Raw genomic sequence first — 17,471 nt, 5'->3', positions numbered from 1 at the left:
CACCAAGACTCCCTGGAGCTTTAGCTTTTTGGGTGTTTTTAACCGAAGGATTCTACCGGGTAGTTTTCAAACCCTTGTTCTTTTAATGGAGATGGCGAGAATCAACAGCGAACTCCGTCGGCTTGGTGGAAACCAGACGAGCGTCGACTTGTGCTGCGGGTAAGCACAAATACCAGCAATGACGTTGGAATGGACAGTCACGCCGAGCTTCCATTGCATGAATGGGTTCACCTGGGGTTTACATTTGTGAACTGCTCTCAAGGGGACGCATACGATGCGTGTGCACATAACGAACCAACTAAAAGGTGGGATTATTCGTATTCTTTTTACGTCAACGGGTTACTCGACGCAGAGGTGCGTGTCCATGAACCGGTAGCTGCGAACTCGGGTCCTTTGCATATTGGCAAGGGGCCGTGGACAGACGGAATGAAAGGGTTTACCAGCAATGTGAGAGTCTTTTCCGCTCCTATTTCTTCAGAAGAACATCGCAAGCTCTACTTCTCGGAGAAACATCAGCACAAAACCTACGTGGAGTGCAGTGAAGATTCATACTTTATTGACGAGATGAAAGAACCGGCAATGCAAATTTCCTACTTATCACATTGCTTCGAGTCTGGAGAAAACAATACCGAGGATTTTGACAACATGGGCGTCAGTAGCGATGATACTTCTCTCGCTTTCGTGGAGATTCAAACAGCTGCGTTTGACAGATCCGTCACAGCGTGGGGATCATGCAATCCGGGTGCGTGGGAATTCCTAGTTGAAGCTGCAGACCTCGGACACCCAGCTGCGTGTTGTGACGTGGGGAAAGCATATTTGTATGGAACAACCTCATTTCTTCATCACTGCCCAGCACCAGACTCCATTCGTCAAAACTTGACACTTGCGGAACAATATCTCCTTAGAGCTTTCGGTAGCGGGATTTACAGTACGGGCAAGCCTCTAGCGCTCCTGCTAGCAGTAAACTGCGATGTAGGAACGTCAAAAAGTCGACTCGACTTGCTGACAACAGGTCTGGTTCACTTTGCTGCTGCTAGTGGTGAGAAAGATGCGTTCGCTATACTCGGACGTCGATATCGTGCTTCTAATGTGGAAATTGCAGCGTATCACTATTACCACGCAGCTGTGGAAGCGGCAAACGCGTTCCATGAGCTTGGAAAGCAGCCATTGCACGAGATGACACGATTGTATGATTCTTTCGAGAGAGACATCACTGTGGGTGAGCGAGGCGACGATGACGAGTTAATTCAATTCCAAAAACTACGTGCAGACAATGGCGACGTGGAGGCGATGGCAGCGATGGGAGATCTGTACTATTGGGGTGCCCACGGAGTGCCGCGAGACCACACGCAGGCATACAATTACTTTAATCGAGCAGCTGAAGCAGGAAATGTAAACGCGCAATCAGCTGTAGCAGGTATGCTTTTGAAAGGAGAAGGAACTGCTCAAGACAATGTCACGGCGATCGAATGGTACGAGAAAGCGTCCGAGAAGAACCATACGCGCGCACTGAATGGCTTAGGTTTTGTCCATTTCCACGGTAGCGGAGGCGTTCTTGAGAACAAGACACTTGCTCTTGAACTCTTCGAACGTGCTGCATTCAACAAAGAAGACGGCGACAGTATCTTTAACGCGGGATATTGTCACGCCAAGGGGCTTGGAACAAGTGTAAACATCAGTCGTGCCATGGAGTTTTACCATATGGCAGCCAGAGAATTTGGACACTTCGACGCCATCTTTGAAATGGGAAGGATATTACTCACTGGAGAGTCTGGAGTAGTGCCACGTAATAGTGAACGAGCAGTGGAATACTTGAAAGCGGCGTCTGATGGAGGACAGTGGGGGCGTGTGGTGAGAGAGGGTTTTGATCTGTACAGTGACGGTGAGTATGCGCGAGCTGTTGTTGCGTACCATGAAGCACGCGAGCTTGGGTATTCCGTAGCGTTGAGTAATCTGGCCTTCCTCTACGACCAGCGTCTTCTGCAACTAGGAGACGAGACAAGTGAGCGTCGAGCTCTGAAGTACTTGCTACTGACGAATACGGAAAACGGAGACAGAGAAACTCTTGTACGGATCGGAGACTATCACTACTATGGACTTGCTGGGTTGCGTAAGAGTCCAAAGACTGCGCTTCGATGGTACAGTCGCGCAAGTGCCGAGGGTGTTGCTGTCGGAGCCTTTAATGTCGGGCAAATGTACGAGTTCGGCGACGGTGTCGAAGCTAATCTGGAGCGTGCGCAACGATATTATGATCGTGTATTGGAGCTTTCACATGGAGCTGCAGAAACGCAGTTGGCAATTCGATTCGCAATGGCTAGACTAGCCACTCGAAGGTGGTTGCAGAACACCTTGTTTGAAAGGTTTCTTGGACTGGAAAGACCACTAGAAACGAACGTGTCAGCTGCAAACTCGTCGGCGGTGTTCGACGCAACTGTGAGCTTCTTCGACGACAAAATGTATGTGTTAATCTCCACCACGGCGATCATTTGTGTCTCGATCGTAGTGTGGTATTTCTACAGCACTTAATAGACAACCAACCGGTCTCCTTACTTTCACATCCCAGCGTCGATGAAGTTTAACGAGCAGTGGTGAGAGCAGCCAGTGGGGCAAACTGTCTCGTGGGCGAACCATTCTGTCAGGTGATCCAAGTGACCGCCATGTGCACACACAGGACACCAAACGTAGAGACCTCGGACTGGCAATTGGCTGCAAAACAGTGAGAAAATTAGTAAACACCTGCAGCGTCGGTAATGCGATCCAAAGGTGGCGTACCAGATAGAGCAGAGCGTGGCAGCATTGCTGCAACTTGTACAGAGTGAGACTGGCACGCCAAGTTCGCTGGGACCAGAAGACTCGAGCGGTTTGGAGCATCGCGCACAGTTGAAATAGACGCTCGTGGATTTCTACAAGCAAAAATCAGTGTCGGTACCACAGTAGTGTCTTAAGGACAAGGCTGATGACGTACCATATTCATTTGTCGGATGGACTGGTCCGAGCAATTTACGACCAATTCGTTTGCTGTCGTGTAGATCTGAAGCTGATGAAGAAGGTCGATGTAGTGCATGTAAATGTGTTGCAGCCAGGCCTTGCCCATGACTTTCTCGACACTTGTCACCTTCCCCACGACAACGGTAATAGCGACACACGACTGGAGATCTCCGATCTCCGTGTAATATTCCAATACTTCCTTTAGCACGTCATCGCGTAGATGACCCAGATCACCCATGACGGCACTCCCATTCATGATCATCGATGAGTTCCCACGTACATTGGTCACTCCAGACGTTCCACTGCGATCTCCAGCTTCTCGTCCGTTCTCGTTGGCATGTCTTCCCGTAGGATCATAAGGATACGGGTCGAATCCTTCCATGGCTTGTGGATTAACGTGGTCAAGTTGCTCCAACAGCATCGTCGTCTCGCTCGCGTTCTTATGCCCGTGAGTCGTGTGACTGTGTCCATCATGACTGAACTCTCCGCTGTCATGTCTGTCGTCTCTCTGCGCATAGTCATCCGCTTGGTCGTCGTGGTTACTGTCACTTCGTGAACGCTCACGAGTTTCTTCGTCCAGCTCCCGACCGTCCTCGACAGTATAATCATTGTCAGGCTTCAATTTACCTCCATTGCGCTTATTTTTTGCGGTATCTGCTTCCTCGTTCGTGTACAGAACCTCCAGGATACGCCACATCTGACACAAGTGCGAATTGCCCGTGACAAATGATGCCAACGCGTTGTGCGCACACATTTGCGCAAAGCTCACTGTACCTGAATTATTGCTGGCACGTTCGGGGAATAACATGTAGTGCTTGGCTAAGAACCGGAACGTGTGCTCGTCAAACCCGAATGATTCCTTCAAGTACTGGCCTTGCTCGAACTGAGCGCGCATGGCTTCGACTTGCTTCCCTGCGTGCACGTACTCGCTTTCATCACCCAAGAATATCCTCTCCAGTTGGAGCGAGTTATTCACGTTCTGCATCGTCACAAGCGCCACTAGCGCACGTGGAACATTTGAGCCAGACATCATTGGCGTTCGAGGAGATGCAGACGCTAACGAGGCTGAGGCGTTGGATACAGACACAAAGTTCCCGTCGGAATGCACGTTTCCTCCAGCTGCACTACTGTTTCCCTGCAGTGACAATATGTTCGGCTGAGAAGAAGACGCAGGGCCTGATGCTCGGGCGATTCCACCTGATCCCAAGCCGCTTACTGCGTTGAGACTGCTGCTTCCTCCTGCCGACTTGAAACTCGTTCCCATGGACGATGCTCCGCTGGATAAGCTTGTCAGATTCGCACTACTACCCGACGATCTGTTCAATCCTTTGGGCACAAGAGGAGGCTGCTGAGATCCGCTGAACGACCACGATGCAGTGCGTGACACTGAGTGTTCGTGAGTTGCTCCAATGTTAACATCATCCGGACTATCGACGCTGCCGTGGTACGGACTTAGCGACATCGTCAGTGGCCCACCCAGTTTCCGATCACCATTCGAGGGACCGAGACTTGGAGAGGAAGATGACATCCCTGCGACTGTAAACAGCGAACTTCCCAAGCTAAAGTGACGATGAATCTTCAGAGATGCACACGATCGATCTACAACAAATAACAATAAAATAAGGACATGAGCCTTACAAAGTAAAATAATAATATCGTACCGATGTAGTCGTGGGAAAACGCGACCCGTCCCTTAGAATTGAGCGCCAGAGCTGTAGTCGGTAATGATTGATGCGGTTTAAATGAGTCCGCAAGCGAATGCAACTTGAGAGTGCCATCCTTCGAGCATGCCAACATGTGTTGCCAGTAGTCGTGACCTTCCCAATCTCCGGGAATCTCTGGTTGGCCGAAATTCGGTGACACGGGTGTATCCATCCACGAAATGCCCGATGCAATGTCCGAATGGCCTTTCATGGATGCTGCAGGGATGAATGGCCGCTTGGTGTCCCACACGTGGATGCTATTGTCCATAAGCGACGCGCTCGTAGCGATATGCGTGACGCAAGTTGGTCGCCAGGCTACTCGCCCCACACTCGCGATGGTCTGGATCGTTTGTTTGGGCTGTCGGACATCCCCCAACTCCCAGATTTTCACATAGCGATCGCGTCCACCAGAAGCCAAAACGTTGGCGTCCGTCGGGTGCCAGTCAATACTTAACACCAAGCCTTTGTGTGCTGTAAACTTGAGTTCTGCCTGTGAATTCTTGCGCATATCCCACACCTGAACAATGCCGTTCTCAAATGCAGCAGCGAATTTGTTGGAATGGAACGGACTGGCACGCACGTCGCGTACACTTTCGGACTTTGGCTGATATGTCGACACGACCTTCCCACCACGCTTATCCTGCAACGCTTTATTGTAAAAAAGACTATGTGGCAAGAAAATAATAAAAACATATATCTTACCCACAACTTCACAGTGCCGTCCTGCGAGCCACTAATGAGCACGTTCCAGTCCGACGTGTGCCAGCAAATGCGATTCACCGCACGTCGATGTCCATTGAACACTCGCTCTGGTATAATCAGAGCAAACCCATAACTTTAACGTAGAATCACGAGACCTCCCCACCATATAACGTGTCTTCCTGATCTCTCACCTTGAACGTGTTTGTATCCGTCTCGCTCCAAGTTCCAGATCACCACGGCACCGTTCGTGGCCGCCGTGGCCAGTAAATAGTCCGAGTCTGGTCACAAAATTGTGTTAATTTAAGTACACCCACCGTCCACTGCAAACGTGGAGACTTACGTGGGTGCCAGCGGATGTCGTTGGTGCTGAAATTAAGACTGGGCTTGCCCACAACGCGCAGGTTCCGCTTCTCCGTGAATCCCGAGGCTTCAAGCGCCACCACCTTGAGCACTAATTAGATAGTGAGCGACTGAGGCAATAGACAGAGACATTACGATCGCATCTCACCGTCTCTACCGCCTACTGCTATCAGGCGGTTGTTTGGAGACGTAGACAGCGCATTAAGCGGCCCGTTGAAGTCCATGGAAGCGCGGACGCTCGCCGCCGCGCGCTGCTCCATCATGGCGACAAAGTATGAATTTGCAGGAGGTTTTCAACCAATCCGAGTGGAATGACGCTTTGGATTGGTCATGCTGAAAATGTAGCCATTTCTAATGGCAGCTTCAGCTCACTCCTCAAGATCAACGGATATGCCCTTCATCCATGAAGCGTACGCTGCTCTATTGGAGCACCTCATTGAGTCTGGGAGGTGGGGCATCACGGAGAAGCAATGTGCAATTGCTCCAAACAATGCAGATGGCTTTCCCGAATTGAATCATAAATCTGCACCTCGGTTCAAGCGTTACTCGTTATCTGGTTCTCTCATCGTTGGCTGTACAGAGAAGAAGGACGATCTGCGAAGGAGCGCTCCTTTTAAAGATCGCAGCAGCGAGCGAACGAAATTTCGAACACCAGCTACAACGATAGTACTCGCTCCAAAGCCTCCATTTTCCGATTCGGAAGCTCCTACGCACGTCAACTCGTCTCAGCCATGGGAGTTTGTCAGAGCTCTTGTGCTAACACCAGCAGTCTCGAGTACTACGACGCCTGGGGGCATCAGGTACCGTGCTGAAGCAGCATGATACTATTTTTCCTCTGGTGACCAGGGTATCATCTTCCATCAGCCAATTCGCCGACCGTATAAAAACCAGAACGAGTGTGCTGGTTATCGCTCCAAGAACGACACCAAGTTATGGATGTGTGAACGTGGCTGCTGCTCCATCCGCTGGAAACTCGACTATGCTGGTAAGTTTATGCAGCTGACAGGAGTTACGAGCTACATGCGCTAGACGACCGTGTGCTTATGCGTCTTATCTGCGATAGAGTTCCAGAACTACTTTAAGTACGTCGAGGTGTCTCCGTATGTGGTGCTGCAGGATAAGACCCGGCAATGCGAATGCGTCATGTGTCGCGGAGTGACGGACGCCACTCAGCCTCAACGAAGGTGGAAGAACCGAGTCCTGCCGAAGAAGGACAGCAACTCGCTTACCGACGAATCACTCTCAGACGAAGAACCAGAGAGGCTGGAGAGTCCGTAACGAGAAAAATTCTACTTTAGAGCATTGGGGAGACCTGTATTCACTGTTACCATGCCATTTTGTCCTTCAATTTTAATGGAAATTTGACTGTGGTTTTTGCAAGTAGGGCGTTAGGTAGGATCTGTCAGATTCACGACGAATTGGACAGCGGTGATGACATGTCTCTCTGACTAGCACTGCGATGTCGTAGTCAGTGACTACTAGTCACCAATGGTCAGGTGCCTCATGCAAGAAGCAGCCTGCCTTGAAACCCTTGGTCGCGCACGACAGACTCCTCGCTAAAAGAGTACAACTTGTACTGTACAAGTACTACGTTGTCCTGGCGATCTTGATGAAAAGGCGTCTGACCGACTGAAGCTTGGTACCACAGAGGCCGCAGAGGCTGTCGACACGTTCGCTTTTATCATCGACACAATCTCCCACTTGCTGGCCTGTCATCGGCATCTCCGTCCTGAATCCTCGTGTATCCTGACCAGATCCCAACGGCATCAGTGTATCTTGGCCCAATCTCCAGCTCACCTGCAACCAGTCAAGCACGAATGCCAAAACAACCAAACTCATCGACAAACAGCGGCGAATAAATATATTGACGCGCCGCTACTCGAATCTTTGCCCGCCTCGCGACTCCGACACCCAATTCTCCACCTGTATCCCTTCACTTTCTGCCATCGAAAATGTCCTCAGAAGGCCGACCTTCTCACTTCTCTCGCTCTCCTGCTCACCGATCCGATACTGTTTGTATATCAAAAGCCAAAAAGCACACGCACCATTTCTCCACAGATAAAAGGCTACAGACGTCACTCAGACCGACACGGAACGCGCGAGCACAGCCACTTGCTCCTGCAGTTTGGTCTCCATCTGCGCGTGGGAGCTTTCAGCGGCCTCCTGGTCCTTCGTAAGCTTCGCCTGCCACTTCTCGATGCCCTCGAGCTTCTGGATAACCAGTCGTTGCATCAAAATGAGGACATTTTCAGCCGCGTGCAGGTTGCGCATCCCTTCGATCGAGAGCGCGCTGTGCGGGTCGTAATGTGTCCGTGAGCGGCGAGCAAAGTCCGACACAGGCTGAGGAAACTTGGGTGGGCGTACATGAGTCAACTCCGAGGCAAAAGCCTCGTATTTACGTCGTGCTTCTGGCTGAATCGCGTGACAGGTTTGCTCAATCAGATGTCCGGCCTCCACGGCCAAAGGATACGAGTTGAAAGCGAACTCACGAATGCTACCAGAGTAGTTCGGTGACACGACTGCAGCTAGCGCCACACGTAATAAATGTAGAGCCTTACGGTACATTTCCTCGACACGGTCCGCCTGCTTCTTGACACTTGCCACAGCCTTGATCTCGCTGGAAAAACTCGCAATACGCGCGTGCAAGTCCAGGACGGCAGGCATGTCTACAGTCTGGAACAGGTTATTAAGGATATCTTCCTTTTCTCGCTCGAGCATCAGCAGCTCTTCCTGCGCGTCTTCCCAGCCCGAACTCAGCCTCATCGTCGGCACGGGGCCACTGCTCTCACTGCCGCTGACGTCGCGAGCTTCCTCTAAGCCGCTTAGTCCAGTCGCACTCATACTGACAACGCTGGTACCGGTATTGGCAAAGTTGCCTGCTACTCCGTGTACGTTACTGACGTTAACGACTGCCGTACCGTTCCGCGTGATCGTCCCCAGCGTCGTGGCGGACATGGCAGTGCTCTGTCTCTCAAGTCGCAGTAGCTCTTCGTCCACTAAGACCGACTCGCTGAGTTTCTCGCAGAGTTTGGTGCGCAACTTGGCCATCTTGGCAGCTTTATTGATGGTGAAGACGCGACGGAACCCGCCACGTTCCTGCTTCTCCATCTTGTCCAGCAGCTCCTTCTGCGCGTGGATCATCTGGGCCGAGCTCTTCTTGGCTTGACGCAACTCGTTCTTAACGCTAGCAGCGTCGCCAACGCCGCCGAGCTGCTGGTCCATCTGTGACGCGCGCACGATGCGCTCGATCTCCTGGTTCACCTGTTCGTACTTGTGCAGCAGTCGACGGTCCAGTACCACGTCACTCGAGAGTGTCGGAGGCAGCGATGAGCGCGTGTGGTTGTCCGTCTCGGCGCGTCGACGACCGCCCACACGCGCACTAGCGACGCGTCCCGTACTCACAGACGAGGACGTATGGAAGTTTGTCTCGCTGTCAGGCCTGCGCTGCAGCGCACCAGCGGACTTGCTGCTGCTTGGAGGACGCGGGTCGTTCTGATTGCTCCCTAGACGCTGCAGATGGACGGGCGAGCTGTTGGACACGGGGGCCGGGGCGGGTTTGGAGGCGCTTCCGCTGCTACTGGGGTTAGAAGAGCTGGAGCTGGAGGCCTGGTTGCGGGCCTTACTGACGCCGCCGCCGCCATCTTCGCTCACGGGCCGCGTGCCCATTGCTGCTGCAGATTTAGAGTCACTGGATCGTCGAGCGGAGAAGTCCTGCAGAGAGCGTCGATGCTGAGCTGACGTGCCCGTCGCGCGCTTGTTGCTGGTGTCGTGGGAAACAGAATGAAGCACGGAAGGGCCGTAATGTTGGAGTATACGCGATGTATCGGGTGGCATAGTTTATTCAGGTTTGTATTTGGTCAAAGGGTATATACGTAAATGTGAATTGGTCACGCTTTGGACATGCAATTTTGGTTTCGCTTGCATTTTGTAAGCATTTTAATTTCTATACATTTATGATATACGAACTGGATAGGGCGGTTGAATTTGAGATTTTACGACCGGAAATATTGTGTATAACGGCGTGGCCCGTCTTGCTACGGTGCAAAAACCTTCCGACTTGACTCGCTCTATCGCGCTTATGCAGGCCATCGCTGGCGGAGTGCAACCATGCTGTCGAACATGGAGAGGAGATACTTTCGACGCGACCGAAGCAGCAGACTGTGGTCGCTCGTTTCAGCCAACGAACGACGGCCATTAAAACAAGGGCACGATGGTGGTGATCCTGAGCTGAATGAGACCAGTTTCATGCCTCCGGTCTGCGATACCGGAGGGTTTTCGATTACGGCAGTTGCGGTTTGCAATTTTGACTTTTCAAAACAAGAATCTACTGCCGGTTGCCGGCACTCTTGACTCAAGGGTCTTGAGCACCAACTTGCCCGCTTGGATTCCTTGTCTCGCGCTAAAGATTGCTCCCTTAAGCCAGCAGTCGCCATTTTTTGTCGTTACCAGGATCATTTCGCCGAGGAGTTCAGTCACCGATCGATGGGTTCGACTCGAACTTCGAGGCTGTAACTTGCAAGAGCTTTGCTGGGACACCAAACGGGGACGTTGGCGTTTCAGCACCCACGGCAATTCGCGACAGCACCTTTGACAGGGCGAGCGCAGCCTGCAAACGAAAGTTCCACCACCGGGCACAGCGACAGCAAAGCCTTCTCCGTTGCATCTTCGTTGCAGCTCAGCCTTTTCAGCGGACCAAATGATTGCCAAACACTGTTAGGTACTGTAGCTTTACAACTCACACGTATAAATTATACATCGGCTGTGGGCGGTAGACTGGCTTCGCTGTGCTCGAAAGCTGAGTGATGGAAATCTCGTCACTTGAGTTATGAAACACACCGATAGTGTACTGCTAACCAGGTATCGAATACGGATAGCAATAATGATGTGCCACCGAATATGTGCACCACACGCCGAATGGCTGGCGTGTACAGGAGCTCAGTAGCGAGTACCACAAACCAAGTTACCGTACAATGGAGAAGGAGAAACCCCCGCTCTTTTTAATTCCACCTCCACCTGAAGCCAACTACTCGTCTCATGACGAAGCAGAAGCCGCAGTACATGCATGGACCTTAAGCCACGGCTTTAATGTATCTCGACGCCGTGTACGCTACAACGATGATGGAGACGTTTGGGTGCGAAATTATGAGTGTGACCGAGCCGGCGCACTCCATACGCAGCCACAGATGAAAACAGAGCTGTCAATACCTACCACTGTTTGATGGATGCACAAGGCTTCAGTTGTTAAGAAGGCTGTCACCTTCGCTAAATTTGTATATCTGTTTTTTTCTTTATTAAAATACACATCGAGATACTGAAATGCGGTGCAATTTTTGCAAAGATATCAAACAAGTTGAAGTGTTCAAAACACTTCAACAAAGTCTATAGAAAATTGAATAAAAAATATTATAAAAATAACAATATAAATTATATTGAGCTATTGGGTTAAGAGTGTTTGCGGCTAATGTGACTCCTCAAACTACTTTTCACTGCAAACGATTTTTGACACAGATCACACGAGTAGGTTCCCTTTGCGTTCTGTAGTTGCTGCCGAATCACCCGGTGTTGTTGTCCGACTGGGTTAGATAAGCAAAAGTAGCGATGGTTACGCATTCGATTGGAAGATGCATCAGCGTAACCGCAGTATTGACAGGTAAAACTTGAGGTTAAAGCAGACATGACAATATCAGGTACCCACGAAACACCTTCAAATTGCAAGTAGCAGTGGACTCTGTAGTTGTGCTGTGAATAGCTTACTCCAGCGTGAAGAAGATCGCCCCGAAAAAAATGCAGTAACCAATAGGGATATCCACCAACCGGGATCGCTCCTCGCGTGCCACAGTGTAACATCCGGCGTAAACTCTTAATTGTGTACCACTTTCGAGCGCGACGACGACACTAGCTGGAATGCTGCGGGGAAAACGCATCTTGACAGCTTCCACGTCGCTACTTGTGAAGTCTGCATGCGGTCCTTGCTCAGGCCCACCAGGGCGCGAGTACAAAAATGAATAAACTTGTGCTCGAAAGTTTGCATCAACTAGTGTAACCACCTCCTCAATTTTCCTGTGGAGCTTTTTCATCTGTGGCGAAAGACAATTTTGACGTGATTGGCTTCGGAATGTGTCGTCTTCTTCGCCACCCACCTCACGGAAAACACTAATATAATCAGATCGTCTTGCTTGTCCAAGCACACATGAAATAGTTGCTTGCGTGAGATTGAGGGGCAGCACTAGATAGCCGTCGGGCGGAAACTCAAGTCTTGGGTTGGAAGCCATTTGAAGACTGAAGCTGTTTTCGTTCAGATAGCACTTTGGAAGATCTATTTACGTCACAAGCTGTGAATTGCATCACTAACGATTTTTTTGCATCACTAACGGTCTTTTTGCATCACTAACGGCTGCGTCACTAGCGGTCTATTTGCAGCACTAACGGTAATACCTCTGCCCGTTTTGTGTGAGGGCCCTCTCTAGGAGGGCCCTCGTTAGTTTTTCCCCACTGTTTGGTACTGTAGCTTTACAACTCACACGTATAAATTATACATCGGCTGTGGGCGGTAGACTGCATTCACTGTGCTCGAAAGCTGAGTGATGGAAATCTCGTCACTTGAGTTATGAAACACACCGATATGCTACGCGCGTATCGAATACTGTCAATGATGTGTCCTAATTGGTGACATAGCGTACAAGTTATTGTACAGAATGTCTTACCATACAAAATATGTTCTGGACCCAATCCTGCATAAGTCGATACATCACCTTTTACAGGAAAGATAAATCAATGGTGCCAGGAAACTCTCTGAAGACAGACTCATAAAATTCAATCACATCTCTTTTTTCTTCCTTCTACTCAAGCTCCTCCACCTTCCTCGCCTCACCTTCAATAGGTTATGAGCTCAACGCAAGCCTCCACCGCTGACGACCGCGAGTTTCCGCGCCTCAATGGCCGGAACTTCATCATCTGGAAGACCCGCGTCACTGCCGCCCTCGAAGGAAAGAACCTTCTCGGCTACGTCGAGCGTATCGACTACACCGGTGACTCCGACTACGAGTTCGACTCCGATGAAGAGCTCAACCCGGCACTGTCCGACATGAACGACATGTCCGCCGCGCTTGATGCTGCCGGTGCTCCCAAGGCCGACGAAATAGTGGGCTCCTCACCGAGCGAGTCCTCCTCTGATGCCAGCTCCGCAAGTTCGGATGCACCCACAGCCGGAGACGACGGCGATGTGGAAATGGGGCAGGAGAATCCCCCCGTTATCCAGTCATTCACTGCTCAGAAGCGGGATGAACTGAAGCGAGCAGAGAAGCTGAGGGCTAAAAGCCAGAAACTGAGCTCGAAAAAGCTTCGACTCAACGAGGCAAAAGCAAAAGCTTTCCTTATCAAGACCATCGATGACCAACATGTTCTCATGGTCAAGGACAAGACTACTGCGTTTGAGATCTTCCAGACGATCTGTAGCAAGTACGAAGGTGCTGCCATCCACGGCGACCCGTATCATGTGCTATCATACCTGATGGCACTGAGGTATGAAGAAGGTTCAGACCTTACGGGGTTCATAATTGACATCGAATCTGCCATGAAGGTTGCCTCCGAAGCCACAAACAGTGTGCTCAGTGACGAACAGAAGTCACTCTACTTGTACCATGCGCTACCTGGAAAATGGAAGCAGCAACTATCGGTCTGGAAGGGTAGCAGGAAATTCATTCCCTACGAAGAGCTAAAGCGTCACATCGAGGCCAAGGTGCAGCATGAACTGGCGAAAAACCGCTACACGCTCAAACAAGGAACACGGAAACCCGAAACGAGCAGGCCCTACAGGCTTTAGCACCTGAACCAACCTTGGTTCAAGCTCCCTATCAAGAGAGCAAGGCTCTCATCTCAACGATGAGCTGTACATACTGCCTGCGCACCAACCACGATACTGTCGACTGCTATGTTCTACAGCGCCACCTACAAAATGGTCAGGTAAAGGCAGGAACGGTGCTTCCCGCCAACTTTAAGCTGAAACCTTCGTCCAATCAAGCTCGACAGCATCCTTACAAGGACGGTTTCGGCGGCAAGTCACGAAGCCAAAATCGGAATGACTACAAGAGCAAGCGGAACAGCAATCGAAACAGAAGCCAGAACGGCAACCAGAAGAATACATCTGAAAAATCCAAGAGTCACAATAAATTCCACGGTCGCCGCAAGGACACCGACTCCGACAACGAGTATGGAATCATAGCCATCACCACTCTGGACCTCAGACAAGAAACAGAGGCTGTAAGTCTCACCGCCCAAGATGCGGAGCATGACCCAGTGTGGACTGTCGACTCAGGCTGCACTCGCCACGTTACGTCCAATCCGAAGTGGTTTGAGAAGCTGATCCCAAGTGCTGGCAAGTCAATCACTGTCGGCGGCAATCACCAGATTCCGATAAAAGGAACTGGTGATGTCAAGATGACAATCAAGGACACGAAGGGAAAGGAACGAGAAATATCCTTGGCCAACGTGCTATATGCGCCCCAGCTGAAGTTCAACCTACTCTCCGTGCGCCAAGCCGTCGAAAGATGATTTCAAAATTCAACTTTCCCCAACGCCAAGAAAGTGCGTTCTGTTCTTCGCTAGCCGAACCAAAATTTGAAGCCAAAATTGGTGAAGGGACTCGACTCTACCAGTTTCAAGCGAGCCCCGGCACCCTCAAGTCAGGTAGCCCATGTGGCCACTTCAGGTAAGCCTGATAATGTTTTACTTTGGCATAAACGAATGGGTCATCCTAACTTTCGCATTATGCAGGATCTGGCTAAAGCCAACACTGTCATGGACATGGGCCTGAAGGACTTTGATTCCAAGAAAGACTACTTTTGCTCTTCCTGCACATACGCCAAGGCCCATCGTAACCCATTCAATAAACGTACCGTTGAACGGGCAAAGTTCCCTCGTGAAAAAGTTCATTCTGATATGGCTGGTCCATTACCCGTCCCCACACTCTCGGGGTGTCAATATTTTCTGACCTTTATAGATGACTACTCACGGTACATGTTCATCTACATCATCAAGCGAAAGTCTGAGCTGTACGAATGCTATGAAGATTTTCGCAAGAAAGCACAAAACGTTTTTCGCGCTGATGTAGGCGAACTCCAGTTCAATGAGAACATACACGATGAAGAAGTTAGACATCTTCAAAGCGACAATGCCCGAGAATATGAGAAACTTGGAAAAATGATTTTTCAGAAGTACAATACGCACGCACAATTTACAAATGCGTACACGCCCCAGCAAAATGGAGTTGCAGAGAGGCGCATGCGTACACTACTCGAGCGAGCCAGGGCTTTCCTCATTGATGGTAACCTACCGCAGGTTCTTTGGGGAGAATGCGTCAAACACGTTGCTGACCTTCTGAACATTACTCCCAGCTCGGTAACCGATAAGGTCACCCCATACGAGAAATGGTTCAAGCGAAAACCATCCGCGCACTACATCAAAGTGTTTGGGTGTACTGCGTACGCTCACATCCCTGAGATACACCGCACAAAACTAGAACCACGTGCTAAGAAGTGCATGTACTTAGGACTCCCATCAAACAAAAAGGGATATAGACTCCTTGACACGAAAGAAAACCATGTTATCTACAGCAGGGATGTTGTGTTTAGAGAAGACGAGTTCCCACACTTGGAATTCCTCAATACACCCGCAATCTTGGACCAAAATGGCCCCGCACCGACGCTATCACCGTCGCTACCAACACCACAATCGCTACCTCCAATAGCCTCACTACTAAAACGCAGCGTCAATGCGCTTGCCGCGGAAGTAGTAGTAAAGATGAAGAAAGTCAAACACAAAACGAACGCTCAGAACGAGGATGAACACTCGTGTCTACTTGATGATCCACTCGACATTAACGAACGAAAAGAGCACCTCACTCATATCTACGCTCTATTGGCTATCAGACACATATCTGAACCAAAGACGTTCCTAGAATCCCAGAAACTACCAGAAGCACAACACTGGGAGAAGGCAGCCATTTGTGAATACAAATCATCGATTGACAACAAAACGTGGGTCCTCACAAAACTACCGACAGGGAGAAGGGCCCTACAGTGTCGATGGGTATTCGTTGTAAAATACAATGGAGACGGAAGTATTGACCGCTATAAAGCCCGCCTGGTAATAAAAGGTTTTTTGCAAAAGTATGGCGTTGACTACGATGAGATATTCTCTCCAGTGATCCGCATGGAAGTGCTGCGACTTTTACTGACGATTGCAGCACTCCTTGACCTTGAGATCCATCAAATGAATGTTAAAACCGCTTTCCTGAACGGATACCTCGATGAGGAAATTTACATGCTGCAACCTGAAGGGTTTACTGTTCGTGGAAAAAGAGCACTTAGTCTGCAAGCTTTTGAAGAGCCTATATGGTCTCAAGCAGGCACCTCGGATCTGGTATCTTACCCTGTGCTCTTTTCTTCTCACCATGAAATTCCACAAACTCATCAAAGACCAATGCGTTTTCATTGGAGTTGTGGATGGAGCTACATGCTACATTCTAGTCTATGTGGACGACCTCCTCATCATAGCCCCTACGCTTGATATCATTAACAACATAAAGAACGCTCTCAAGCAGCGCTTCAAAATGTCTGATCTCGGTGAAGCTCAATACATCTTAGGCTGGTCAATCGTGCGCAACCGTACGGACCGAACCATTTTCATCCACCAAGAGAAGTACGCTACCAAAGTCCTGGATCGCTTCTCTCATCTTGATGCACACCCGGTTGGTACACCCGCTGATCCCAGTGTGAAGCTGACGGAGGCCATGTGCCCCCAAACGCCAGAAGAAAAACATGAGATGAAAGCGATCCCGTACAGAGAGGCAGTTGGTAGCTTCATGTACTTAATGATGGGAACTAGACCTGATCTCGCATATTTTCTACGAGAAGTCAGTCAATTCCTGGTGAACCCAGGAAAACCTCACTGGAATGCCGTTAAGAGAGGATTGAAGTACTTAAACGGTACGCGCAATCTTGGCATCACCCTTGGTGGAAAGCAAAATCTAGAGCAGTATAAGTCAAAGCATTATCTCACTGCATACTCCGACGCAGACTACGCCAATTGCCCAGAGACACGACGATCTGTGGGAGGCTATATCGCATATATGTGTGGAAGCCCAATTTCATGGCAATCGAGAAAGCACCACACCGTAGTTCTGTCCACAACAGAGGCAGAATACATAGCCCTATGTCACTGCATGCAAGAAGTTATTTTCTTAAAGCTTCTTTTAGTAGAGCTTAAACACGAAAGCTCACATGCTATCACCCTATTTGAGGACAATCAAAGTTGTATTAAACTTTCCTACAACCCAGAACTGCATGGCAGAAGCAAGCACATTGACATTCGGTATCACTTTGTACAAGAAAAAGTAGAGCGAAAAGAATTTGAAATTATGTACTGCAACACCAAAGAAATGGTAGCAGACATTTTTACAAAAGCACTATCAAAACCCCTTTTTATAAATCTAAGAGGGTCACTATGTAAGACACTTATACAAAAATAAGAAAAAGAAAAAAAAGGAAAAGAAATCCTCACAAGAACTCCACGTGGGACAGTTCTCGGGCATAGCCCAGGGGTATCCCCAAAGAGGATAGAGACCACCCCGGGTCTCGGGCTTCTTACGACAAGTCGTGAAGTCCTTAAGGGGGATGCGGTGTGGCGCGAGAAGCACACACCGAGCAGCCTCCAAGTTGT

At 49.9% G+C, this 17,471-nt stretch overlaps 4 protein-coding genes across 4 annotated transcripts; 2 read left to right on the top strand and 2 right to left on the bottom strand.

Moving 5' to 3' along the window:
- Nucleotides 1–95: 95 nt before the first annotated feature.
- Nucleotides 96–2,225, top strand: PITG_06946 (uncharacterized protein; the record flags this gene model as incomplete). The annotated part of the gene is made up of 4 exons (XM_002904877.1): nucleotides 96–742; nucleotides 1,103–1,219; nucleotides 1,271–2,195; nucleotides 2,222–2,225. 4 exons carry the CDS (start codon nucleotides 427–429, stop codon nucleotides 2,223–2,225), a joined length of 1,362 nt encoding a protein of 453 aa, XP_002904923.1.
- Nucleotides 2,226–2,552: 327 nt separating this feature from the next.
- PITG_06945 (uncharacterized protein) lies at nucleotides 2,553–6,013 on the bottom strand (the record flags this gene model as incomplete). The annotated part of the gene is made up of 10 exons (XM_002904876.1): nucleotides 2,553–2,706; nucleotides 2,773–2,903; nucleotides 2,966–3,558; nucleotides 3,616–4,333; nucleotides 4,406–4,587; nucleotides 4,650–5,331; nucleotides 5,394–5,500; nucleotides 5,585–5,671; nucleotides 5,734–5,844; nucleotides 5,902–6,013. 10 exons carry the CDS (start codon nucleotides 6,011–6,013, stop codon nucleotides 2,553–2,555), a joined length of 2,877 nt encoding a protein of 958 aa, XP_002904922.1.
- A 471-nt stretch (nucleotides 6,014–6,484) lies between these two features.
- Nucleotides 6,485–7,031, top strand: PITG_06944 (uncharacterized protein; the record flags this gene model as incomplete). Its single annotated transcript, XM_002904875.1, has 3 exons — nucleotides 6,485–6,558; nucleotides 6,651–6,738; nucleotides 6,819–7,031. 3 exons carry the CDS (start codon nucleotides 6,485–6,487, stop codon nucleotides 7,029–7,031), a joined length of 375 nt encoding a protein of 124 aa, XP_002904921.1.
- Nucleotides 7,032–7,832: 801 nt separating this feature from the next.
- On the bottom strand, nucleotides 7,833–9,479 carry PITG_06943 (uncharacterized protein; the record flags this gene model as incomplete). Its single annotated transcript, XM_002904874.1, has 1 exon — nucleotides 7,833–9,479. One exon carries the CDS (start codon nucleotides 9,417–9,419, stop codon nucleotides 7,833–7,835), a length of 1,587 nt encoding a protein of 528 aa, XP_002904920.1.
- Between the last annotated feature and the right edge of the window lie 7,992 nt (nucleotides 9,480–17,471).

This window comes from Phytophthora infestans, genomic scaffold, assembly GCF_000142945.1.
Source record: "Phytophthora infestans T30-4 supercont1.10 genomic scaffold, whole genome shotgun sequence".
NCBI lineage: Eukaryota > Oomycota > Peronosporomycetes > Peronosporales > Peronosporaceae > Phytophthora > Phytophthora infestans.
Note: the sequence above shows the minus strand (reverse complement) of the source record. Positions and strands in the feature narration are given on the sequence as shown.